The sequence below is a fragment of the Urocitellus parryii genome, chromosome 15 (assembly GCF_045843805.1).
Source record: "Urocitellus parryii isolate mUroPar1 chromosome 15, mUroPar1.hap1, whole genome shotgun sequence".
In the NCBI taxonomy this organism is placed as follows: Eukaryota; Metazoa; Chordata; class Mammalia; order Rodentia; family Sciuridae; genus Urocitellus; species Urocitellus parryii.
Genome location: NC_135545.1, coordinates 6,016,326 through 6,041,482, shown reverse-complemented (window position 1 = coordinate 6,041,482; position 25,157 = coordinate 6,016,326). Strand labels below are relative to the sequence as shown.

Genomic DNA, 25,157 nt, shown 5'->3' with positions numbered 1-25,157 from the left:
CTCCAGTCAGGCCCCCTCCTTCCTAGCCCCATATTTCTTATACTCCTTTATTTTATTATAGCACTTATACCCTAACATATTATTTCCTATTTGTTGATGGTTAATTTTTTGGGGCCTCTCTGTTAAAATGTCAGTTCCACAATGATAAGGATTTGTGTCTAGTTTGATCACTCCTATAGATCCAGTATCTGGCACATAGTTGTGGCTCCATCTATTTTAAAAAGAATGGATTTGGGGAACTATAGCAGGAGATAAGGGAAGGTTATCATAAACACATGGAAGGAGCACATTTTCTGGGGGCATTTTGTCAAATTCTACCTAGATTCATGTACTATCATTACCCCCATTTTATAGATGAGGAAACCTAGACCCAAATGGGTTCAACAACTTGCTACAGTCATAGAGCTACTAAGTGGCAAAGCCCAGACCAAAAGCCTGGCAGCTTGACCACTCTGTGAGGAGATAAAGGGGAGCTCAAGGGTTAGGTCCTGTGGGGGAACCTGGGCAATGATATAATTTTGTATTTGTGTTTCAACCCTGCCTTGTTCAACAAGTGGTAGCCCCAAACTTTCTTCAAAAACCTGCTACATAGAAGAGCCTTGTGTCAAGGGACTTGGGGAAAAAGAAAGACAGGGTGGGTATCAGACTGCTACTAAGGGAGAGAGATGAATTAAAGGTGGAGAGAGAATTACTCAAAAAGGGTAAATTATTGGGGATTGCAGAAGTCAAAGTTGAAGACAAATGGCATGGGAGAGAATCAGCTCTTTACATAAACATTGATTGGATAACATCTGTATGCCAGGGATCATTGTCCAGTCCCTGCTGATCTTGTGCCTTGGTCCCTTACCTCTGAGTCCCTTTCCTTCCGTGTCCCTCCAAACCTAGAGAACCCAAGAATGGCTGCATCAGAAAGATAGCAGTTCCACAAAATGCTTTCAAGGAACGGAACTAGATAAAGAATATTCCGGGCAGAAAATACAGGTTATTTAAAAATATAGGTTATTAATTTGAGTTTGGGGGGAGGTCAGAGGAGACTGAAAAAAATACAAGACTCTTGGTGGGGGTGGGGGCTAGACAGCAGGGTTTTCAGGTGCTTGACAAGTAGCCATGAGAGCAGGCCATTTGTGGGCTCATTCCCGTGTGCTAAGCCCAGATGGCCTGGATCGCCAGGATGGACCAGAAATTCATATAATTCAGATAGGAGAATAAACCTGGGAGAGAAGATGACAGAGTGAGATACAGAGTTCACTAGGTTAACCCCAATCACGTATCCTACACCACCTCCAGTCCCATCCTCAAACCCATCCTCATTCCTTAATTTATCTCCAAACCCTTCCTCACTCTTTAACTTATCTCCAAACCCATCCCTAAATCCAAACTTGGCTTTATCTCCTACACTGTCCCCCAACCAACTTTTAAACTCAAACCCAATCCCACATCCAGCCCCACGTGTGTCCTAAACCCCATTTTCACACCTCAAAACCACCCTACCTAGCGCTGTCTGCAACCCTACTGCCATCCCAAACTATCTCACACAATACATATTTTCATGTCTGAACCCACCCATCCCAACTCAGACCATTCATCAGGAATAAGAAGACAGCAGTCCATGCCAGATAGAAGCTGATGCCCAGCTTGTAGGTCATGCCTTCCTGCAGGAACTTGTGGGCCTGCATCAGGTAGAACAGGACGCCCAATATGATACTGGCCCCTGCAAGGACACAGATGTTAGTAGACCAGGAATCAGGTGTGTGAGAACCCCTGCTCAGAGTTGAGCTGATTCATTATTTCCCCCTCTTTTACGACCTCCCCAACCTTTATATCTCTGCTTACAAGGAGAGAACTGGCTCCTGACAATATCATGCTAGAGGGTATCGGAAGTCAAGTCTTGGTCTTTAAAAACTAAGCAACAATATTGAGGAAACCCATAGGCTTTTGTATTAACAGACCAGGTCTCTTATCCTGCCTCTGCACCTCATTTTAGGGCAACCTCTCCATCTCTCTGAGCCTCTAATCCGAAGAGTGGGCATATCATAGTACCCATCCTGTAAGGTTAACATGAGGAGATATTGTGATCAGCACATTTCCTGGCGCATAGTAATTCCTCAAAGATGAATTATCATTATGTTAAGTCCTTATTTTTGGTCTTTTGAAACAACAAAGATCTCAATCATTCTGGATAATTTGAAATGTTATGAATTAAAGGTAATTTATAAAAAGGAAAGACTTTTTCAGATTGTGGAGTACTAGCTAATTTGTGTTATAGAAAAATAATATAGATGTTCTCTATTTAGTTAAAAGAGGGAAGCTGGGCACAGTGGTAAATGGGTGCAATCCCAGCTGCTCAGGAAGATGAGACAGGAGGATTGCAAGTTCAAGGTCAGCCTTGGCAACTTAGTGAGGCCCTAAATAACTTAGTGAAACCTTGTTTCAAAATAAAAAAAAAAATGGGCTGGAGACATAGCTCAGTGGTAAATTGCCCCTGGGTTAAACCCTCAGTGTCCCCCATCTGTCCCCCCAAAGAGGGAATGGACAGAAATGATTTTCTTTTAGAAGAATGTCCTCTTTTAGATGTTTTAAATTAAGGTGGCTTCTGCTATTTGTACCTTATATTTAAACAGTTAGGATAAGCTAGTAGACAAAGTGGATAAATACCAGTTTCTAACAAGGAAACAGGAAGTTGAGAGGTCTCTATTCTTGGCTATACCATCAGTGTCCAAAAATATTTTCCCAAAGCAACTGAAAGTTTTGGTCAATTACTACAACTGACAGGAAGACAACATTCCTCATTCCAGAGCAAAATCTCCCCCCACACACTTTTTGCAACTATGGCATGCAAATGGAAACTAAACATTTAAATCAGTATATCAATTTTGTGTTATTTGGATCGGGTGAGAGGATTTTCTTGGTAAGGATTTGTGCAAAGTTAAATAGCTGGCATCAAGTATTGACATTTTTTTCCTTGCTTTTGAAAGGCAGATTGCTACATGAAGAACCTCATCTGGATATGTCTGAAGTCTTGGGGACTTGACTACCCTATAGATGGGCCCTGAGAGTTTGTTCTGGGGGCCTAGCAGGGAAGCACAGTGTTCATATTCCCTTGACCAGAAAGCAGCCCTTTTCCATTAAAGGGGGTCATCCTCTTCTACTGAGCATGCAGCTTTGGAGGAACACACATGAAGTGACGAGGAAGTGGACACACACCTAGTCTTCCAGACCAGCCGATCCCACCCTGACCAATCAATGGGGTGACAGACGTGGCAACCAGATCACCTTCATGTCCAATACTGACATCCAATACAGTCCTCACTACATCTCCATATGGTTGGAAATTTTATCCTCAACCCACAGATGAGAAAAGTGGCTCAGAAAGAGGAAGCTGCTTTACCAAAATCAGAGAGCAGTGGTGGTGGGACAGGATTTGGGATGGGATTGGATATCAGGGAGAGGCTGGAGCTGAGGTTGTGTAGGGATGGGATTGTGGTTGAGGATGGTGATGGGTTGTGGTTGGGAAGAGGATGGATTGGATATGGATAAAAGGATGGAGTTGGGAATTGGTTGGGTTGGGTTTGAGGGTGAGGTTCATAGGTGGTAGAGGTGGGAGTGGAGATGGACTGAAGTTGAAGTTCACAGGTGATAGGATTGGGTTGAATTTGAAACAAATGTTGAGCACAATCAGGAATGGGAATAAGTTGGGTGTTGAGATTTATAAAAAGGTTGGGGATAGTTATGGGATTGGTTTGAAAAGAAAATAGAGTTGGGATGGGGTGGGGATGGGAATGGATCTACAGTGGAGGATGAGGATGAGTTTGAGATTTGTTGGCAATGGAGGCAAGAGTTAAAGTTGAGCTTGATGCTGGGTCTGAATGTAGAGTTGGGTTGAAGGTTGACATTTTTATTGGGATAAGTTGGAGATTTGTAAGGAGATAGGATTAGGGTTGGGGATAAAGGTGAGGAGTACGGTGGAGATGGGGTTGGGTTCCATGGTCAGTACTGGGCAAGATACTCCTCGCCTTGGTTCCTGAGGGAAGGATCTTAGTGCTGTGCCTGTCATGATGCTGCTGATGAAGAGGAAGAAGTCCAGCATGGGCAGGTTGGAGCTGGTAAAGAAGAGGGTGCTTATTAGAGCCACACAGAGGCAGAAGCCGGTGATACTGGAGATAACGAGGAAGGCCCAGGAAAGGTCCAGCAAGTCTGGGGAAGGAAGAGAACCAGGAACACAAAGACTGTCTTTTCGCCTCTGAGCACAGGGGAGAGGGAGTGGGAGTTTTCTCTACCCCCTCCCGTGGAAACGCTTCTCATGTTAGGAAAATTGAAATTGGGCTCTAGAGGACTAGTGTTGAGGCTGGTACCTCCAGCATTCAGTATCCACCTCTGGGTCAGAAAGGACAGGTTATTGGGTAGTAGGAAGTAGGGTGGGCAGTGAGGACCATCCCAGGGAAGGGAAAAAAACATTTTAGGACAGGAGAACGGGTTCCTGGGAGAGATGAGTCCCAGGGTGGTGAGGAGGGGCGGGCCTTACAAGCATTCTGGTCGTACTCATACATGCAGACAACGTCCGGGCACTGCATAAAGAAGATGGTGTTGATGGGGATGGTCTGCGGGCCATCGGGGTCCCCTGGCGGCTTCAGTGGCACCTGGAAGTGCATCCAGGGCTGGCCCAGGGAAATGAGACTGATGATCACCATGCCAGCCAGGCTCAGCACCAGGCTCAGCTGGCGGCTGATCTTCCTGGCCTCGTGGAGCAGTCGCCAGCCTAAGGGCAGCAGTGATTGGCGGCTCCATTTGTCCTGAAACCTGAATCAGATCATACACCATCATCATCAGCACTGAGTCCAGCCACCCTGCCCAGGCATCCCAGACCCAGCCTTCAGACCCTCTCTATCATGTGTCCATTCCAGATCTCACTGGATGCAGTGTCCCATTCAGGACCAGCCTGGAGGTACCACTTCCAAGCCCTGTCACACCCTCCAATTTCTAATGCACCAGCTATGCTGCTGGTCCCTGACCTTTGACTGCTGCCCGCCCCTCAAAATTCTAGCCCAGACTGGTCTGCTGGGGTCCTGCCTCTCACCTGGAGGAACCGATTCCGGTGGAGTACGGGGGCATATAGTTGTGAATGTTGTCCAGAGTGATTTGGCTGAGTTGGGGGCTGTGCACATACTGTTTGAAACTCTCCTGGGAACCCCAGACAATTGATTCAATACTTTTGATACTGGCCTCAGGGCTGTGGGTAATGGATGGGGGGACATCAACACTGACCCGGCTTTGTTTGAATGTTTGGCGGGTTCTCTCTATTGTCTGGAAATTTTCAAAATCGGTTTGACTATAGCTGCTAACTGATTGGATTTCAGTCAGGGAGTTGCTCAAGTGCTGATTTGGTTGACCATCTCGGTCACCAACCCAGCTATTGTAGGTGATGGATGGTGTGTCTTGGATACTAAACCGGCGATGGCTGCTATCTGGGTAAGACTCGTGGCTACTGATCTGGTGACTCTGCAAAATTGACAGGGGTTCTTGGATGCTGACCCGGCGCACGCTGGGGGATGGCGGAGGCTCTTGGATGCTGACCCGGCGCACGCTGAGGGAGGGCGGAGGCTCTTGGATGCTGACCCGGCGACCGCTGGGGGATGGCGGAGGCTCTTGGATGCTGACCCGGCGCCCGCTGAGGGATGGCAGAGGCTCTTGGATGCTGACCCTGCGACCGCTGGGGGTGGACGAAGGCTCTTGGTGGTGGACCTTGAGAATGCCAGTGGTGTGAGAAGGCTCTTGGCTGCTGACCCTTAGAGAGCTGACGGCGAGCGGAGACTCTTGAGTATGGACTTGGGGATCAAGGTCAATTGACAAAGAGCTTTGGGTCTCAGCGTGGGTGCTGTTGGGAGCTGCTGGCTGGGCGCTCTGCTGGTCGGGTGGAGGCTTCTGGGACACGTGGAGGCGCCGCATCAGGCCAGTCCCAGGGCATTCAGCCGCCCGTACTGCCTCAGCCCCTCCTTCTGGGCACCTCCATGGCCCCCGGAAGCCGGTTGGTTTCTCTCTGGGGTTCAGGAGCGGCCCTTTGGCATTTGCATCTCTCTGTCTTTTTGTCTGTTTCCTGGTCTCTCCCAGGACCAGGCTCAGGGATTCAGTCTGGCCCACAGCTGGGGACGGGTTGTGTTGGGGGGAGGTTCTATGACAGTTGGAGGGGTTCCAGGAGGTTAGGTCGTTGGCCAAGGCCTCAGACTTTACCCCACCCTTTCTGAGTGACTTGGAGGCTGGGCTGGGTCAGATTGGGCTCAGTATGGGGTCCGAGTGGAGTCAGGATTGGATCAGGAAGGGGTAGGCTGGGTCAGTGAGAGGGTGGGGTCGGGGTGGAGGCCGCTGGGATGGCAGAGGCTGGGGTCCGGGCTGGTCAGAGCCGATGAACTCTGACAATTTCTAGAGGGCCTGAGACCTGCCTCTGTAATCCCTCTTGGTCCAGCCTCGTTCCTCACCCCTCCCAGGGCTTCTGCGCCAGCCTCCCTTGGTGGCCTTCTCCACTCCGCATAGCTCTCCTCTCTTGCTCCTTCTGTCTCTGCCCATTGCACCCTCCCTGAGCTTGCAGAGAAGGCCCGCTGCTTGCTCTCAAAGACCTGCAATTTAGGGTTGGGGAGAGGAGGAAGACCCAGCCCAGGCTTGGGGATCAAGAGGGGTCACTAGGGGTACAGGTGCCCCAAGCTGTATGTGTGACCTCTCCTACTGGTGAGGGGTGGGGACTTTCCCAATCCCTGTCCTCCATTCTTTCCTTTGGCTTTGTGATAATCTTCTGAGGAAAAGAAAAAAAAAAAAAAAAGAACCACAAACTTTTAAATGTCTTTAATTACATGAATATCCATGTCATTAGATTTTTTTCCCCCTCTTTGAGGTGCTGAGGATGGAATCCAGGGAATCATGCATGCAAGGCAAGTGCTCTCCCACTGAGCCACCTCTCCAGCCCCCTGTTATTAGATAGTAGATTTTTTTCTTTTCTTTTCTTTCTTTCTTTTTTTTTTTTTTAACTAGGGATTGAACCCAGGGGCTCTTAACCACTGAGCCACACCCACAGCTCTTTTTTTATATTTTATTTAGAGATGGTGTCTCATTGAGTTGCTTACAGCCTTGCTAAGTTGCTGAGGCTGGCTTTGAACTTGCAATCCTCCTGCCTCAGCCTCCTGAGCCACTGGGATTACAGGCGTGCACCACCACGCCCGGCCTGTTAGTAGATTTTGATGACTATATAACATTGTGTTTCACAGAGCATCTAGGTGGCATTATTCGATGTTGTAATAAAAAAATAACCAAAGGTGATTTTGAGATACTATTGATGATATGATGCATTCCAATTTCAGGAGGGTTAAAAAATGTGCATTTTGCAATCAGTGAAATGTGGTCTTCTGTTGTGGATTGTTGAGAGATTTGTTTGGCACCTGGAACAGGGTCTCAAATGAAGTAACAGTGGTTTATATTATGAAGAATTCTTTCTTTCCCCTGTGAGTCCTGGTGCAGGGGCCTGGGTTCCTTCTGTCTTTTTTACTTTACTCTCCATATGTCTGCTTAACCCTTTATCCTGTTCACATTCCATCCAGGGAAAGAGAGAAGGGAAATTATAAGACCTTCCCTTTTAGAGCTTGAAACACTTGTATTCATACCCCATTCGTCAGCACTCAGTCATATGGCCACTGAGAAGTGAGGGAACCTGGTAATAAAGCCTTCATTCTAGGCCTGCTCTTGCTCAGTTAGGGTTCAGCTTCTGCTCTATTCAGCTTTTGTTCCAGAGCATAAGTGGAGGACTATCAGACTTTGCTGCCCACTGCTGGACTGTTGTGTTCTCAACCAATCCCCTGCTGTTGGACATTTAGATTAGTTCAGCTGTCAGCATTTATCACATTTGGTCTTGATATACTTGTGTGATTTTTGGTGTAATGCCTGCCTTTCTGATTCCTCGTGAGCTCCCTAAGGGCTGGGGTTAAATTGCCTGACTTTCAGTTCTATTTCTAGCATTTGGCACAAGTTTTAGCACATGGTATTGTTCAATAAGTGTTTGTTGAGAGAATAAACTATTAGTATGATTATTTTGCCTAGGCCAAACATCACATTGCAGTGACTTTTATGTTTGTTTGTTTCTAGTTCTTTTTTATAATATTCATTTGGTAATTTATTAGAAATTCTGAACTAAGTAGAAATGACTTTTTAAAAAGGATATTGATGTTTATTTTCAGAAAATACTGCCAGCAGTATTTTCATAATTCTAGTATAGACTTTTTCTTTGTATAAAAGGGAAAGTAAGAACTGATTTCATTTAGAAAAGGCAAAATACAATTTGTACAAGAGGAGATAAGAAGAAAAAATCTGCAGATATATCTCTGTCTTTATATCTGTGTCTCCATCCATACAACCATTATTTAACATCTCTCTCTCTCTCTCTCTCTCTCTCTCACACACACACACACACACACACACACACACACACTCGGTGATCTGTCTTCCTTTCCTTGGGCACACTGCTGTGAGACCTCAGCTAGTGGAAAGTCCAGTCAGGCAGTTTTGCCCCTGACAATTCCAGGTCTTTTGAGTGTGGATCTGTGAAGGTCAACAGCAGTCTGCTTCCATTACAGCTGTTATTTCTCTGCTCTCTGCCCCAGTTTGTGAGTCTGAAGTGGGAATCATAGAAGCGGCACTGCTAGTGCTCCCATCTCAGCCTAATAGTGCCAAGCCCTCCCTGCCTCCCACCAGCTTCTCACCAGGACTGCCCTCTCATGGGAGGTGGGACTTGAATGGCAAAGGGAAGGTTGGTAGGATCAAAAGCATCTGGGGCAGGAGCGGTACAGCATCTGGGTCCCTTTTGGACCCCATGGTTCTTGCCCTCAGGAACACACCTTGAAACTGGTGTCATAGTGCCCTGGCCTGGAGTTTGGGGGAGGGATGGAGATAAGTGGATGTGGCTGAGAGCAGAGTCGGAGCTGGAGTTTGGGGAACAGGGACCTGAGAATGGGGTTGGACACAAACAGGCTGGAGCTTAGAATGGGGTTATGGGATTGGCATCAGAGTTAGCGATGGGAATGGGGATGTGTCTGGAACTGGAGGTGGGGATGGGGCTATGCTAGAGGTTAGGAAGGGGAGAATAATGTGAGTGGGATGGGCTGCTGGTAGTGTAGAGATGGGGATGGGACAGGAACAGTCGGCGATGAGGCTGTGGTTGTGGTATGGGTTAGGTGGGGGATGGTTGTGGGTGGGGGGGATGGGAGGGGATTCAGACTGGGATGAAAGGTGAGCTTGGTTGGGGTTGGGAATGGAGACTAGGATACAAGAAAGTGATGGAGAAGATCCAGCCCTCAGAACTCTCTTCTGCCCCGGCAGCCCAGTTCTCCTGGGAGGAGGACCGCAAGTTCATCCTGCGGGGCTGGTCTCTCGTCTTCATCATTCTCTCTGCCCTGATGGTGTTCAGCGTGGTGGATGGGCAGATGGCCTATTTGCAGGGCTCCTACACTGGTTACCTGGGCTTCTGGACCAACTGCAGGAGGCACAAGTGTCCCGACATGGGCCAGGTCACAGGTCAGTTACCCTGCATGGGCTACAGGGCCTCCAGATGTATCCTGGAAGTGACTGAGGGTGGAGGTCTCCCGGGAGTTTCTGGGGGAGGATCTTAGGATTGGGGGTGTCTCTGGAGATTCTCTGAAGGTGGCCAATGGTGACTGTTTTTGAGAGTGGAGTTATTCTGGAGTTTCTAGGGGTGATTTTGAGGCTATCTGTGATCAGACCTAGGGTGCCTATTGGGCTGCTTATGGGTGTCAGTGTGCTTTGGAAGGTGGCCTGAGTGTCTGGGGGTGACTGTGGTACTTGTCATCACTTCTCTAGTTCTCATTCACATGAGTAAGGGCCTCATGATGCTGGCCATGGCCCTGTGCCTCATCCTCCTCCTCTCCATGAGCCTCTCCTTCCGACCACTCTTCCGCCGCCTGAGCAAGCTGGACTTCGTCTTCAGCTCCCTCAGCATCGGCATTGGTGAGTGGCAGGGTGGAGGGTGCCCCCAACCTCCTGCCTTGACAAGGCTCACTGTCTGCTGGCCTTGGGGTGTCTCTTGGGCCCAAACTTGTGTGTATTTCAGCCTGTTCTTTCTGTCAGCCGCGTGTGGGAATCCCTTCTTTGCCACTGTCTTTCTCTTTGCCTCCCTTCCCCTCCCTCCAGGCGTCAGTCTGTCCTGTGTGCAAGCATGCCCGTTTCTTTGCTTGTCCTAGAGGGTGGGAGAGGAAGTCTCTCTCTCTTCTCCCACCGTGATTCCTGGGGGTCACTGTCCAGCCTCCTGCCATCTCTGGCCCCACCCCAGTGCAGGGCTCCTGATTTTCCTCAGCCTGACGCTTTTTGTAGTCAACTGCCAGATGTTGCGCCCAAGGCCACAGGTATCCTACATGGTGACCTTCTACCTGTGCTGGTGTGCCAGCGCCCTGATGCTGTGGGCCGGTGAGCGCAAGGCTCTGAAAGAAGGGCAGGGCGTTGGCAGGGCAGAGGGGGGAGCCCAGGGAGAACCAGAGGCAGCTGGCCTCGAGGGAGGTGGCGGGCCTAGGATGGAGCCCAGAGTCCAGCGCCCACCCAGGCCCCTCTCCCAGGAATCTTGTCCTACTTAAACCAAGTGGGCGTATGGAGCCGCTACACGTCCTCCTTGGAGCGGCCGGTCAGCAGTCGCCGGTGGGCCTCGCAGCAGTGTCCGCTGAGGCGCTCCTGCCAGGTCCTGGACCTGCCCCGCCTAAGCGCCAGCAAGGACGGTCGCCTACGTTCCTCCAAGGAGTAACACCCAAGCTTCTCGGATCCCTGGTAACGGCTGTTGGGTGCCAGGCCGGCCTGTGCAGCGTGGCCACTTTCCAGAGATGAGACCTCCCAGGAGGCCTCGCTCGCTGACCGCAGGCCACCTGCCCTCTGAAGACAAGGGCAAGCCCTGCCCCCTGTTTTAGGGTCCACCCTTTGCGGCTCTGTCTCCAACCACTGGGTCTTCTTAAGGCCCCTGCCATGGAAGTCCTGGGGTTCTGCCACTCTGATTGGTCCACCGTGTCCTGCCAAGCCCCAGAAGTGTGGCCATTTGAGTAGCCCCGCCCCTGGTGCCCAGCCCTCTCTGGCCATCCTCTCAGCCCTGGCAGTACACATCAGAACTCCCCTCCCAGAGGTCCAGCTCCACCTGATATGTGGACGTCGCTTTTGCTCCCGAGGACACTCCACTGCCCTGCATTTGGTGTAGCCTCACCCTTTTGCGCACCAGGTCCCTCCCTAGAGCGCATCCCACAGCCCCTCCTGGCTTCCTGCCACAATAAAACCTGAGGCTCTCCAGCCTCTCCCTGTCTGACTCTCCCTGGCCGCACCTGCCCTCCCAGGTTAGGGTCAGGCCCGGCATGAACTAATGGCTGTGCTCCTGATTTGCCCTTTGGGGTCTGAGCCTTCCCCTGCCTGTTGGTCTACCTTGGTCAGGGCCCCTTTCTGTCCCCTGCCTGCTCATGACCGCTCACAAGACTGGGACCCATGGGGAAGTTCTAACCTCTGCTCTGTGGCTCCTGAGCGTGGAGGTGCCCACCCAACATCTGGAAGGCCAAATCATGCCAGAACTTTACGCTCATTTGATGCATATTCAGTTTTATTGAGACTGGGACACAACGTGGGACATTCAGGAGTTGTTCTCTATGGTGTTGTTTATCCAAGTCAAATGCGAAAGTATTTTGGTGTAGATACCAGGCATATTGGGACTGCCACATGGGACATGGCCCCATGACGTGACACCCTGTAGCTTACCATTGCAGACCAGTGGGCCTCCCGAGTCACCCTGGGAATATGAGAGGGAGAGGGAGTGAGAAGGGTCTGCAGGGCCTGGGTTCCAGCTACAAGCCAGCTCTCAGACCTGGGGATTCCAGAGCCCACTCCTGGAAGAAGGGGCTCCAACAGAGGGACAGACTGCTGGCCAAGGGGACATAGAGTCTGTCTCTTGCGGGGGGGGGGCAGGGGGGGGCACACGCGCATGGTCCAGGAGGACAGTGCCTGCAGACCTGGCGGCAAGGAAGCAGTAGGCACAGCTAGGAGACACTGGGGGTGTGTGTCCTGGAGCTCGCTCTCCAGGGAGCTTTCTAATTAGACATCCACACCTGCAGAGGACCAGGGGGGACTCCGTGTGGAGGTCGAGGTGAGGGCGGGGCCTGGAGCGGGTGTGGGGGAGGCTGAGGCTCTGGGGCAGGGACTGCAGCTGGGCAGCAGAAGAGCGATGCACACTTAGCTATCAGACCCCAGTTCAGAATCGGAAGAGCTCAGACCCCAGCCCTCCCACACCCCGGGGGAGGGGCTGGCTCACCACACAGGTGTCTTTGCCACCTTTCAGGTGCCCGACGCACAGCATGGTATCTGTCACCTTCTGGGAATGGGCTTTGTCACACTCTTCATTAGACAGGATTTCAAGGTCCACGCACCGGAGATCATCTGGGAACACATCTGCAGGCCAAGGAGAGAAAGGGCTGTGGCCGGATCCCAGCTGGCTCCTCACCCTCTCCCTCCCACAGGTGTCCAGCCCCAGGCTGCACCGTCTGGCCAGACGCACGTTTTTCTGGTTCTATGCTGCCCCAGCCCGAGGCAAGGCAGGTGCTCCCCTCTTCTGGCTCCTGGGTGGGCAGCTCCAGGACTTTCACAGCCTTGGTGATCTGCACGGGCGCCGACAGGCGGAGCAGCATCAGGTCGTGGCTGTAATCCTCATCGGGGAGGCGGGTGTGGTTCTTCAGGAGGCTCAAGTTGAATTGCGGGTGTGGGAAGCTGTCACTGACTTGGGAATACTGAGCCAAGTCTTCATCGTCAAACAGGTTGGAGCGACCCAACCACAGCTGGTAATTGCTGGGGAGAAAGGATGGAGGGAGTGAGGAGAGGAGGGGCGGGAGCACGGAGAGGGTCCCCAAAGAGAGAAGGTGAGGAGAAAAGCCAGGGACAGGGACAGCCAAAGGGAAGAGGAAGGAGAGCGAATTGAGAAGGTGGGAGACGGGTGCAGGGTTAAAGAGAGAGAACAGGGAGCAGAGAGGAAGTGGGTGAGCTGAGAGAGAGTGGGGGGAGGCCTGGGAGCGGCTCAGCTGCAGCAGCTGGCCAGGGTCCCCAGCAGGGCAGGCAGCTGGGCACAGAGCCCAAGGTCGCCCCTGCCCCCGCCCTCCCGCTCTTCCTCCTCTCTCAGTTGCCCCCCCTCAGCTCCAGTTCAGCCCTTCCCTGTGTCTCCCCCAGAGGGGACTGATGGTCACACACAGAGAAGCAGGGCAGAGCGGGAAGCTCCCTCCCAGGCACACAGGTTGGGGTGCATGCCTGCCTTTTCTCGGGGTCCCCCTGGGAATGGGGCCAGTAGTGATGGGGGAGAGGAGTGAGCCAGAGACCCAGAGAAAGAGGAGTGGAGACACGGAGGGGGAGACATGCAGTGCCTGAGATGGTGGCAGAGACTCAGAGACAGAAGAAAGGAAGACAGAGGCCAGAACCCAGCCCCGCATGGAGAGAAAGAGACACACACAGAGCCAAGTACTGAGAGACAGGTACAGCGGGGACAGGGTTTTCAGTCCCAGCTCTGCTCCTCCTTGCAAAGCCAGCACTCTCCTGGCCCAGCTTTGCCTGAGGTCACCCAGGGAATGGCCCTGGCTGCCCAGTTCTGGGGGGCGAGACACCTCTTCCCCAGCCCCTGCTGGTACCCACTCGCTGCTGCAGTGGGCGGCTGTGAGCACCCACTGGGGGTGCACCAGGACGCCCCCGCACTGGAACCTGGTGTAGTGGTACACGGCCACCTGCCAGGGCTGGGAATACTTCTCACACTTCCAGCCACCAATGATCCGAGACTGCACGGGGGGCGCAGCGCCTGTTGGAAGGGTTGGAGGACGAGGCTTAGAGGGAACTGTGCTGAAGGTTGGAAGGGACATGGGGGTAGAGGGTCAGGACTGGGGACCTGGGGACGCAGCCAAGTGCTTTGGGGAAAGGACCCAAATTCAAGAGTCACCCCTGAGCTTGTGGGTGGATGGCTAGTCCTCATTCTCTGAGAGCAGAGCTGGCCCCAGGAGTGACGGAGAAGGCAGCAAGACAAAGGGCAGGCGTGGGTCTGGAGGTCAGGCCACTTGGGGTCTTGGGCTGAGGGGTGGGAGGAGAGTGGACAGAGGAGGGATTCCATAAAGGAGTCCCAGGAGAATCAGAAGCTGGAAGAAGAACTTGAGGTGTTTAGGGGCTCCTAGGTTGGGGAAGCAGGGCCTGCGTTGGGCTTTTGAGGTTCAGGAGAGGAGAAGGCGTTAGGGAACCAGGTCTGAGGGGACAGTGTATCTGGGCAGGGGAATCTGGGGGTGACTTGGGGAACCAGGACAGGCTGGAAGGGGCCAGCTGGGCAGAAGAGTTAGGATTTGGGGTTTCCAAGTTGAAGGATAAAAGAAGGGGCAGGGTTAAAGCTGGAGGAGGCTCCTGTGAGGTTTCAGGGTCCTTCCTGTGTTGCAAAATGGCCTCTAGTGGTCCTGAGAACAGGCTGCATCAGGACTGGGATGGGGACCCTGGAGGGAGTGGTGACAGTTGTTCTGGGATGGGGTGAGAGGTGGGCTCTGCTTCTCCTGGGCTGAGGGTGCTGGGGGATCTGGAGGCTGTCCGGGACAGGCATGGAGAAGGCCACACGGCTGTGAAGTGGAGATGGAGGACCCGATGTAGGGTTTCAGAATCACGGATTGAGGTTATTGTGGTCCTTTGGGGAGGTCAGGGCAGGATGGCCGGACTAGGGAGGTAGGGTGGAGCTGGGGGTGGAGTCCCAGGAAGCAGAGCTTTGCTCCTGGGGAGGAAAGGCTGGAGCTTGGGGAGCAATGGGAATTCTTAGGGAAAGGAGCCCATGGTGGAGGGCTTGGATTTTCATCCTGGGAGGGAAGACTGGGGTGTTGCTTGGGGTTCTGGGGAAGCAAGGTTGTCTGGTGGGGTCTGGGAGGCTTGGGAGGAAAGGGGATTGATGTCATGGTCTGGAGGACAAGATGGATTGCTGACAGCTGGGTGGGAGGATCACTGGGTGAGGTGGGATCTGGGGATTCAGGAGTCAGACCATCGAACTGCAGAGAGAGAGAGAGAGGGTCAGAGGGGATAATCAGGGTCCCAGGGTCTGTATGGGACTAGAGCTCCCCTGGAAGAGTTGGAGAACCCCAAAGAGAGTGAGAGATGTGCTGAGGACTTGGGAAGAGGAGAAAGATCTGGGGAAGTGGCAAGGAGCAGGGACCTCCCCCTCGAGGTGGAGAACTGGGAGAGAAAGGAAGCGCCTGATCCCTGGTATAGGGTGACTGTGGCCTGGAGGGTCAAGGCTGGGGTGCTGGGCAGGAGAGGAAGGACTTACAGGGGGAGGGAAGCATGAGAGTCAGGGCCCTGGTCCCCTCCACAGCCCCCCACTGTCTCACCAGTCCCCCCCAGAGATAGGGTGAGGCTCAGAACCAGGAACCACATGGTGACAGAGGTGTCCAGAGGCAGGCAGGAGCTGAAGAACCTCCTTGGGGAGCCTTTAAAAGCCCTAATGCCCCCAGAGCCCCGCCCCTGCCCTGCTGGCACCCAGATGCTGGCCAAGGCCCTGCCCCTGGCGGCGGGCTGGGCTACCCTTTCCCACCCCTGTGGAAGGGGAGGGAGAACCTGCACCTGTTGTCCTGTGTGCCCTGGATCACATTGGATGCAGTCCCAGGCTGAGGCCAGGAGGGGCAGGCCCTGGAGCTGGGGGGGGGGGGACTTGCTCAGGGGTACAGGGCACTACTCAGAGCCCTGAGAGCAGCTTCTCAGCTGCTAGCTCTCCCTTAAATATAAGTCTTGGCATTCACACTGCCCTGAGGCTTGCACTCCTAGACCTGAGACTTGGTCCTTTCTTAATAAAAATTAGGGGGACTTGTACATGTTATAGGGACAGTTTCCAGGGTCTCCCAGGGCAAGATCTCTAGCATTCCCAAGTTCAGTGTGTCCCCAGTGTTGGGATCACAATGACCCTTTCACTCCTGAAGGTCATGTCCTCCAAGCCCCAGAGATGTGGATTAACCACCCACCCTCCTGGGTCACATTATCACCACAAATTCCAACTCCCACTCCCATTCCACCAATAAAATAGATCTCAAGAACCAGGTTCATGTGCTTCCACATCCCGTGATCTTGAAAATCACATTTTGGGATCTCTGAAGAGAACCAGGAACGAGATTCCTGAGGCCTCAAGGGTAAACCCACAGGCTTCCAAAGTGTTATCTTGACTCTTTGGTAAAATCACAACAGCTCACAGGGTCCCAGCCTCTGCTCCCTAGGAATCTGATTCAGGAAAGGAGGTGTTTGCCTTTTTCTGTCACGACCATCAGGAAACCTTGAACTAATCTTTAAGATAAAGAAGTCATTCTGGGTAACCTAGTGTGTGGGGGTCCCTCTCTGGGATCCAGTGATGCAGAGTATTTACTCAATGCCAGACACTATTCTAATCAGTTCATAAGTAGGACCTCAATTTATCCTCACGGCCACCCCGGGAGGCAAGTGATATCAGGATCAGAATTTTACAGATGGGAGGACCCAGGGTGAGTGAGGTTGAGACCCTGTTCAACAGCACGCACCTGCTCACATGTGCTGAGTGGACACAGCCCTGCTTGAAGCCATGTCCTCTCACCTCCTGGAAGGACAGGTTGGAGATGTTCTTTGAGTCCCCCACCCCCAGCTTCTGGCTCCCATTTCCCTTCATCTCCAGAAGAAAGTGACAAACTCCTACAGAGAAATGTGAATCAACCTCTAATCTTGGTGTTAAACAGGTGACCTTGAACACCAGCTTTGGCTTCAGGCATGACAAGTCCTTGGCTACCATCTGGGACTTAGACAGGGACATAGTAGGTGCAGGGCAGGACAGGGACATAATAGCCTAGTAGGGCAGGACGGGACCGCTGGCCAGCCCTGGAGGCTTCCGCTCAGTCAGGTAAGCCAATTAGTCAGTTCCTCTTCATGGTTTCCCTGATCCACTCCAGGTAGCGGCAGACTTTGGTATAGACACCAGGCTTGGTGGTGGTGTCACAGGGGACATCACCCCAGGACACAATGCCCTGAAGAGCACCCCTACAGATCAGGGGTCCCCCGGAGTCACCCTGTGGGAAGAGGGGGGTGTCTCAAGTTGAGTGGGAACTTCCTGGATTCAGAGCCATCCCATCCCCATCCTAATTACCATTTGCAATCTCAATCCAACCCACCCCATCCCAGGCACCCCCAGCCCAACTTGCTCAGCTAAACCTGAAGAAACTCAACCCATCAAAGCAAACCCATGCCCATCCTCACATCTAACACAACTCACTCCCAGTCTCCACATCTAATGTTTCCTCTCCAAATCCATCCCAGCCCACTTCGCCCCCAACATATTTCCCATCCAAATCAAACCAAACTCTTCCCCATCCTCACACCAATCATGCTATCCCAAGCTAACCCTATTTCCATCTTTAGCTCCAACTCCAACCTAACCAGTATTATAACCACTCTTACTATCACACATCTGGACTTAACTCTAGCATCTTCATGGCTCCAATCACACAAAATCCAAGATGTCCCAACTTTGCAGCCCGTACCCACCGGCTTTCTCCCACCTCCTAGCCCCTCTGTGCTCTGACCTCGCAGGAGTCCGTTCCTCCGCCCTCCACTCCTGCACACACCATGGCGCTTGTCAGGCGTCCAGGGTAATCCTTGTTACAAGAGGCGTCCGAGATGATGCTGATGTTGGCACAATGCAGCGTGTCTGGGAGGCTCACTGGGGAGGATAGCAGACTTGGAGCATACAGTGCATTTTGGCTCTTGTCCCCTCTACCAAGAGCCTTGGAGGATAGGTCCATCCTTTCACACACCTTGAGACTCAGGGCTTCCTGTGGTCCCGGACTCCTTGTTGGACACCAGGCCCCAGCCAGACACCCTGCAGGCCTCTCCTGGGTCGGGGCAACGGGTGGGCAGAGCCACTGGGCGCACCTGGGGGGTCAGACGCGCAGGTCTGGCTAGCCGCACCAACATGACGTCATGGCGGTGGCTGCGCGCTTCATACTGCGGGTGGGGGATGATGCGAGAAACCATCCGCAGTTGCTCGGGGCCATCACGCTTGCGCAGATTGTGCTCGCCCAGGCGCACTCTCATGAAGCTGTGCAGCGAGTAGTTACCCGCAAGTGCAGTAAGGAGTAGACAGAGAGATCAAAGAGTGTGCAACCTGGAATCCTCTGACCCTTTGGGAATCTCCAGGTGCCATTATGAACCTATATGCCTGAGGCCAAAAGGTTCCAGCTCTTGCCCCTCGGGGATCCGGGAGTCTGAAAGCATGGGCGCACCTGGAACTCAGCCTCCATGTTTCAGACCTTCCCTCCTCAGAATCTAGATTTCTCAGATCCCCAGACTCTTTCCTCCTCCAGGGACCTAAGAGCCCTGACCTCCAGCTTCTTCCTCCTTCAGAACCCAGGAATATGGACCCTCTTCCCCGTTCAACCCAAAGCTCCAGGCAGCAGCGCGTACTTCCCCCAAAACTAGCCCCCACGCCTGTCCCCCAGCCCCGGCAGGACCCCACGCCCCGCCTTCATACCGGGTGAGGCAGTGTGCAGCAGAGAGCACCCAGCGTGGGGAGATGAGGGAAGCCCCGCAGTTGAAGCGCCCACGCTCGAAGAGGGCCACTTGCCATGGCTGGGAGTGGGGCACACACTCCTCCCCTTCCAGCGCCTTGTCTCTATCCTGGGCTGGTAGGGGAGGGGCAGAAGATCCTTGAGACCTGGCCTCTTCCGCACCCCCACGCCTTTCTTCCATCCATGTCAATTTCTTTTTTTCTTTTTTCTTTTTTGTATTGAGGATTTAACTCAGGGGTGCTTAACCACTGAGCCACTTCCCCAGCCCTTTGTATTTTCTATTTTGAGACAGGGTTTCACTAAGTTGCTTAGGTCTCACTAAGTTGCCAAAGCTGGCCTCGAACTTGTGATCCTCCTGCCTCAGAGTCCCAAGTCCCTGGGATTACAGGCACGCACCACCACACTGGGTCCCAATTTCTTAAGGGTCCCTGCTGTTTATTGTGAAGCATTGTCCTCTCTAGCTTTTACAACAAATGCCTTTTGTGCAATTCTAGTCTAGCCCCACTTGCTAAGGAACCCGGGAGAGGGAGGACAGAGAAAGGATCAGAGGGCAAGGAGTTCTCTGGGATTGGGGGTGAGGCTCAGACAGGTGATCACTTGGAACTAGTGATTCAGGGTCCCAAAGTGTCATGATATCAAGTGAATGTAGCCACTCAATAGGTTTGACACACAGACCTGGCTCTGTATATGTCAGTCACATTCACCAACTGGCCCCATAGAGTCCTGAACACACATATACACTCCACCAGGTTTGCAAGCACAGGAACAGACAGGGAGAGCACTTTAAGCTAAAAATTAACTGCAGGTGCATGGGTTAGAGCTTCGAGAATCACAGCAAAGACATTGTGTATGAAACAGTTAACACATGGTTGTGTACACACACACACACACACACACACACACACTCAACATTGGATACAGGTCAGACCTAAATTTAGTCTCCAGTGTGGTCTTGGCACCCAGTGTCACAGATAAGCACATGTGCATAACAGGTCTAGGCAAAGAAGGTGGGATCCTTAACCTTGGGTTCAAATATACAAGGTGTGAAACTTAGAGCAAGTTATTTGATCTCTGTGCCTCTCTTTCCTCATCTGTAAGATGGGGATGTTTGTAAAGATGAAATAGGAGTGTGTGTGTGTGTGTGTGTGTGTGTGTGTGTGTGTGTGTGTTGAATCATACCTGCAACATTGTAACTGGGAACTGCTTAGTAAATGCTTGTTATTCTCAACAAAGGACCCATAGATTTATTTGTGGGCACACATATGGCCGTACTAAGGTAGACATCTGTATCGACCTCCATGGCCAAGGTCAAAACAGTGATTCCAACCACAAGCCATTTTGTAGAATCAAAGTTGCAGACAACAAACTAGAGAACCAACACTCAGAGGAGGACCCACCAGATCAGACTCCAGGGCAACACCCAGACATAGGGCCAGGCATTCAAGGTCAAAGACTTTTCAGATGACTGGGATAGGTCATGTTTATCCATTTCTAGATCAGCCCCCAAGCAAGATCCATGGTGTTCAAGGTCACTCATCAGGTTTCACCTACAGGGACCTGGTTCATGCATATGGGCAGGATGTGGAACCCCCCAATACACACACACACACACACACACACACAATGGTGGCATGCACAAGGACATCGGGACATTTCCAGGTTACAGGACCACAGCTTCCTACAATGGGCAATGTGCATGTGGGCAGGGTGTATAGCCCCAAGGTCACAGCCGTGTACACAGACACCCTCACTGGGGCTGGATTTACATAATTGGACCAAATGCCCCCACTCTGCCCACCAAGGTGAGGGTGAGGCTGGGAATGCGGATGTGGTACATGAGGGGCTTAACTGAAGAAGGGTGAGGTCCTCTATGGAGAAGGGTGTGAGGGCACTGGCTGAACAGCTGGGCACCGGGCTGCACCTGGCCAGTCCGAGCTGGAGGAGGGTGGAGGCCCCAGCTGGGTGCAGCAGGCAGGTGGGAGGCAAGGAGGGGGGCACAGGGAAAGCCCCAAGGGAGGCTGGCAGCATAGGGAGGCCTGAGGGGTGAGGGGCAGGAGGGAGTTAATGAACAGATCCACTTGAGAATTTCTCCGGGGAGGCATCAGGTTACATGTGATTTGTCTAGGGGTAGTGGCAGAGCTTGGGCTGGAGCTGAACTGCCACCCAGGTGACCTTGACCTAGTGGCCATCCCTCTGAGCCACAGCCCCTTCCCCTGGCAGTTGAGGGATGTGGTGCTCACTTCATAGGGGCCCTGGAGGGCCCCATGTTTCATTCTCAACCACCACCCGTGGGGAGGACGGCCTCTCCATCATGCATCGGGGAACTAGAGGTGGCAGAGGTGGGATTTGAACCCAGAGTCTGAATTCTTGGCTTCTCCACCCTGTTCAATGTTTATTGCATGCATTACCCACATTATTGGCTCAGAGGGATGGCCACTAGGTCACATTATGTTGCTGAGGCCTCACCGTTATTGTCACAGGTACCTGCTGTCTTATCCGGAAAGTACTTGAGGTCCAGGGAGGTGAAACAAGTTTCTCAAGGTCACCCAGCAAGGAAGGGGCAGGCCCAAGACTCAAACTCAGATTTGTGAGATGCCAGAACTTTGGTCACTGTCATGGGCAGGGAGAGGATCCAGACAGCAGTTTCCAGAGCCCCGATGGCTTTTAGGCTGGCACAGGGACTCAGGAACTTTGGCAGGTGGCTCAGGTGGGATGAGGGTGGGGGCAGGGTCATTGGTGGTCTCTGTGAGGTAGGTGCTTTGGGGTCCCGGGACCTAGGCATTCTGTGGAGGGCACCATGCTCCCAGGCAGTGGGACCCACCCTGGGCCCCCTCACCTGCAGATGTCACCAGGATGGAGAAGATGAGCAGAAGCCACATTGTGGAGAAAGGCCAGGGCTCAGGCATGTCTGTGGAGAGCAGAACCAGAACCGGGCTGTGTCTGGACCCCAGCCCCAGGATGCCTCCAGGCACCAGCTCATTCCTCCCCCCAACCCCCTGCTGCTTAAAACCTCCTCCCCCCCCCCATCTCCCCTAGCCCCCCACCACCTGCTCTTCCTGCTGGGTCCCCATCTCTGGAGGGTCTACTGTTCCTCTAGGCACCAGGACAGACCCCCGCACCATGCCAACAGCTCCTGATCTCTCCATCCCCAAGGCCCTGGCTCAGGACCCAATCCCAGCCTCCCCTCGGTCCCCTTCAGTCTAGCACTTCCCCAGCCTGTCTCCAAACCAAGGTCCCCCTGGGCTCGTCCACTCCCAGAGCTGGCCGTCCATGCCCCTCCCTGCTCACAGCCCCCACAGACCCCTGAGTGATCCCGGGATACAGCCCCAGCCCCTCAGCCCCACTTTAGAGGACGTGAGCGCGCCCTTGCCCTCCAGCCTGTCTGGCTGGGTCTCCGTGACCTTGTCCTTCTAGTGCTGCTGTTCCCCCCTCTGCAGTCCCATGGCTTCACACCTTGGCTCAGGCTGTGCCCCATCAGGTATGCCCTCCTCTCCATGGTCCACTTCAGCCCCGCAGGCCTTTTCTGACCTCCCTGGCCCTCGGTGGCGTCTCCCTCCCCCATCAGACTGGGAACTCCTTGAGAGCAGGCCCCGGCTGACTTGGTTCTGGATTCCCAGCTCTGTGGCTGCTGGGTCTGGCCCATGGGGGATCTGGGGAAGCTTTGGGAGTGAGTTACAGACCTTCCTGGCTCACTCTATCTCCCCTCCTCCCATAGGGGCTTTTCTAGAAGCTTCAGGACATTGTCTTGGTTCAGATTCAGCTTGGGCCCTCAGTAACGGACACATGGACCTATCCAGTACCTTTGACACTCGATTCCCCCAGGGTGGTCAGTGTCACCCCTTGCGCTCCCGCTTCTCAAGTTCTTTCTTAAAGATCTCACCCCCTCCAGATCTCCAGGAGCATCTAGGGCAGCTTGGATGGCAGCAGAAGGGAAGCAGGCACTGGAATGCCTGAATTTATAAGGTCCCAGTCCCACCTGGGTCTTGGGTTGGGTGGTGTAGGGTGGGGTGAGAGGTGTCTGAGAGTCCGGTTTACAGGCTGGATGCCTGGGTGGCTGGTGGGGTGGGGGACTAGGCTTAATGAGCATTTATGGGCTGAAGTTATTGTCTGAGTCTGTGAGAAGGAATTTTCCTCCAGGGGCAGGGGACAGGAAGGCAAGTGCAAGAAAGTTTGGAGGACCTCAAAATACAGAGCTTGGAATTTGGGGTGTGGAGTGTGGAAACTGGATTCTAGAGTCACACTTCTTGTTCCTGGGGCAGGATTCTGGATCTTGGATTCTGGAGTTGGAGCTTGGATTCTGGATCTGGAGCTTGAGTTCTAGACTTTGGGGTCCTGAATTTGTTATTCATAACTGGAAGTCTGGAGTGTGAATTCTCAAGTCTGAGTTCTGGGATCTCAGGTCTGGAATCTGGATCCTGGGGTCAAGGTTTTGAATGCTCTTTGAGGTCTCAGACTTGGATTCTAGACCACAGGTATTTGGATCTAGAATCCAGATTAGGAATCTGGACTTGAGGTCAGAAAACTTTACACAGGCTGTGTGAAGCCTGGGGCCTGGAGTACAAATGGTAGATTTTGGATTTTGATGCCTTGGTTCTAGAGTCTGCTCTAGACTCAGATTTGGAATATGAAGTCTGGAGTTCCAGATCTACGTTGCACATTTAAAAGGCTGGACTGGGAGACAGACTTGGCTTCCACAAGTTTGAGATCGCTAGGATCTTGACTGTAAAGTATGAATTTAGAGACTGGGAACCTAGGTCTGTATTGTGGATTCTGTGGTCTTAATTCTGGGTTCTGGAGCATGAAATTTGCATTCTGGAGGCCAGAGATCAACACTAAGATGACCCAAGGCTTCAGGTATTTGGGGCTGGCTTCTGGTGTCTCAGAACCCCAGAGGGCTCTGAGCAATTGTCTAGAGTCTCACTAATGAGTAAGTTCAGAGAGCAGGAGGGACTTACCTCAAGTGAACCAGCAAAGGATGGGACCTGTTCTACACACCATCCCTCTTCTGTCTGGGAAGGCATCTCCTTTATGGGAAACTGCTGGATGCTTGGGACTCGGCCCCTCCAGAAACAAAGGCCTTCCAAATCTCTAGAATATCAGACTTTCAGATTCGAGGCCCCAAGACATTCAGGCAGTCTAGGTCCCCAGACACTGTAGAACCCAGGCTTTTAGAATACTCTAAAACCACAGATCTCCAGACACCCTGAAACTCTGGAGCCCCAGACCTCAGGGCATACTAGAACTTCAGGTCTCCAGCCATGAGAACTCCAGACCTGCGGACATTCTGGATCCCCAGGCTGAGAGCTATTCTAGAGCTCCTTCGTCCCTTTGTCTCCCCCAAGTTCATGCTCTGGGCCACAGCTTCAGTTGCAGGCTCTGGGCTGCGCCCTGTGCTCAGTTGCCCATCTGGTTATGATGGCTTCCTCCTGAACAACCTTCACAAAGGGGCGGCACAGCCATAAGTCATACAGAGGACAAGAGGCAACCGGCAGGAATCCTGCGTTCTGACCCCAGGCACCGCTGGTTGGCCTGCTGCCGGTGGCAAGTGGTGGTGGTGACAGATGAGCCACAGGCCTCCCGTACCAGGCCTGTTTGAGGGCCTTCCATCACGGCGGGCCGCACGTGCTCTTCCTTGCAGCCCACGCAGGCAGGTATTGACATCGTCCGTCCGCGTGACACCGACCAACCTTGACACCAGATCTGGAGCACGCCCGCCCCTGCGCAGCCACTTCAGCAACCCGCCTCCCGCCGGCTCTGGCCGGCTCAGACCCGTGCAGTGCTTGGGCTTTCTCCGCAGATGCCCTTCACCTGCCCAGCTGCGGCCTGAGCCTTCTGACCCCCTCTCCTCCTTGGAGGAATTAACCCACCAAGTGCGCGCTCTCCTCCTTCAGACCCAACACCAGCTCGGCAGCCACCTGCTCCTGCGCAGCCCCTCCCCAGTGTCCTCAGGGCCCTCACTCATTTCAATCTCCAGACCCCCAGGGGACCCTCCCACCTCCACGTCCACCCATTCATATCACCAGACTCCAGAGACCTGTCCACCCTCCCCTCCCCACATTCCCTGCCCTCCATCCATCCCCAGTCCTTGACCTTCGGCCCCAGCCTCCTCCCCCACACCATTTCGCTCCTGTCTGTCCCCTTGGCCCGGCTCGAGCTCAGTCATTCTCTCTCCCTGGCTCCTCCTGGCCCCAGGCCCCAGCGGTCTTCTTGCCCTCATCTGGCAGTCTGTCCCCTTGGGGGTGGCAGCCACCACATGGCCACAGAGGGTCTTTGCATACCCAGAGCTCACCGCTCCCCTCCCCTGCTCACAGCCTCCCCTGAGGCGGCTCCCCATAAACCTGATCATCCGAGGACCACCTCAGAGAGCTTTTCCAGGAGAGTCACGTTAATGTGTGCAAGGAGATAGCTTGCCTGTCCATGATGTCTGCAAAGTCCATCCTGGAGGTGGAATTGTTCAAGACCACACAGGCTGCTAAAGTTGGGGGTCAAGAGACTGGGGTCCTGTGTGGCCCCTTGGGTGAGAAGCAACACCTATCTATTGCTCCAGTGCTTGGGGGGGTCTTAGGTTGGGGTGGGCAGAGG

At 53.2% G+C, this 25,157-nt stretch overlaps 3 protein-coding genes across 3 annotated transcripts; all 3 read right to left on the bottom strand.

Annotated features, from left to right (window-relative positions):
- Positions 1-1,143: 1,143 nt before the first annotated feature.
- LOC144250506 (uncharacterized) lies at positions 1,144-5,943 on the bottom strand. The gene is made up of 5 exons (XM_077793338.1): positions 5,075-5,943; positions 4,523-4,797; positions 4,048-4,194; positions 1,580-1,711; positions 1,144-1,211 (listed from the first exon to the last, which is right to left on the bottom strand). Exons 1-5 carry the CDS (start codon positions 5,941-5,943, stop codon positions 1,144-1,146), a joined length of 1,491 nt encoding a protein of 496 aa, XP_077649464.1.
- A 5,698-nt stretch (positions 5,944-11,641) lies between these two features.
- Positions 11,642-15,432, bottom strand: LOC144250377 (kallikrein-1-like). The gene is made up of 5 exons (XM_077793150.1): positions 15,387-15,432; positions 13,678-13,837; positions 12,560-12,846; positions 12,317-12,453; positions 11,642-11,797 (listed from the first exon to the last, which is right to left on the bottom strand). Exons 1-5 carry the CDS (start codon positions 15,430-15,432, stop codon positions 11,642-11,644), a joined length of 786 nt encoding a protein of 261 aa, XP_077649276.1.
- A 1,493-nt stretch (positions 15,433-16,925) lies between these two features.
- On the bottom strand, positions 16,926-21,454 carry LOC113194976 (kallikrein-15). The gene is made up of 5 exons (XM_026406323.1): positions 21,412-21,454; positions 18,539-18,689; positions 17,823-18,106; positions 17,592-17,728; positions 16,926-17,078 (listed from the first exon to the last, which is right to left on the bottom strand). Exons 1-5 carry the CDS (start codon positions 21,452-21,454, stop codon positions 16,926-16,928), a joined length of 768 nt encoding a protein of 255 aa, XP_026262108.1.
- Positions 21,455-25,157: the final 3,703 nt, after the last annotated feature.

What these genes read in the sequence shown, in the direction of transcription:
- LOC144250506 (XM_077793338.1), bottom strand. Translation starts at nt 5,943, where the DNA reads ATGCGGCGCCTCCACGTGTCCCAGAAGCCTCCACCCGACCAGCAGAGC. An exon ending in CATCAGCAGCATCATGACAG is followed by an intron (nt 1,712 to 4,047) that starts GCACAGCACTAA and finishes GTGTCCTTGCAG; the next exon opens with GGGCCAGTATCATATTGGGC. An exon ending in CTTCTTATTCCTGATGAATG is followed by an intron (nt 1,212 to 1,579) that starts GTCTGAGTTGGG and finishes CTTCTCTCCCAG; the next exon opens with GTTTATTCTCCTATCTGAAT.
- LOC144250377 (XM_077793150.1), bottom strand. Translation starts at nt 15,432, where the DNA reads ATGTGGTTCCTGGTTCTGAGCCTCACCCTATCTCTGGGGGGGACTG. An exon ending in GCCGCCCACTGCAGCAGCGA is followed by an intron (nt 12,847 to 13,677) that starts GTGGGTACCAGC and finishes CTTTCTCCCCAG; the next exon opens with CAATTACCAGCTGTGGTTGG. An exon ending in CAGCATAGAACCAGAAAAAC is followed by an intron (nt 12,454 to 12,559) that starts GTGCGTCTGGCC and finishes CTTGGCCTGCAG; the next exon opens with ATGTGTTCCCAGATGATCTC.
- LOC113194976 (XM_026406323.1), bottom strand. Translation starts at nt 21,454, where the DNA reads ATGTGGCTTCTGCTCATCTTCTCCATCCTGGTGACATCTGCAG. An exon ending in GCTGCACACTGCCTCACCCG is followed by an intron (nt 18,107 to 18,538) that starts GTATGAAGGCGG and finishes CTCGCTGCACAG; the next exon opens with CTTCATGAGAGTGCGCCTGG. An exon ending in GAGGAACGGACTCCTGCGAG is followed by an intron (nt 17,079 to 17,591) that starts GTCAGAGCACAG and finishes CTCTTCCCACAG; the next exon opens with GGTGACTCCGGGGGACCCCT.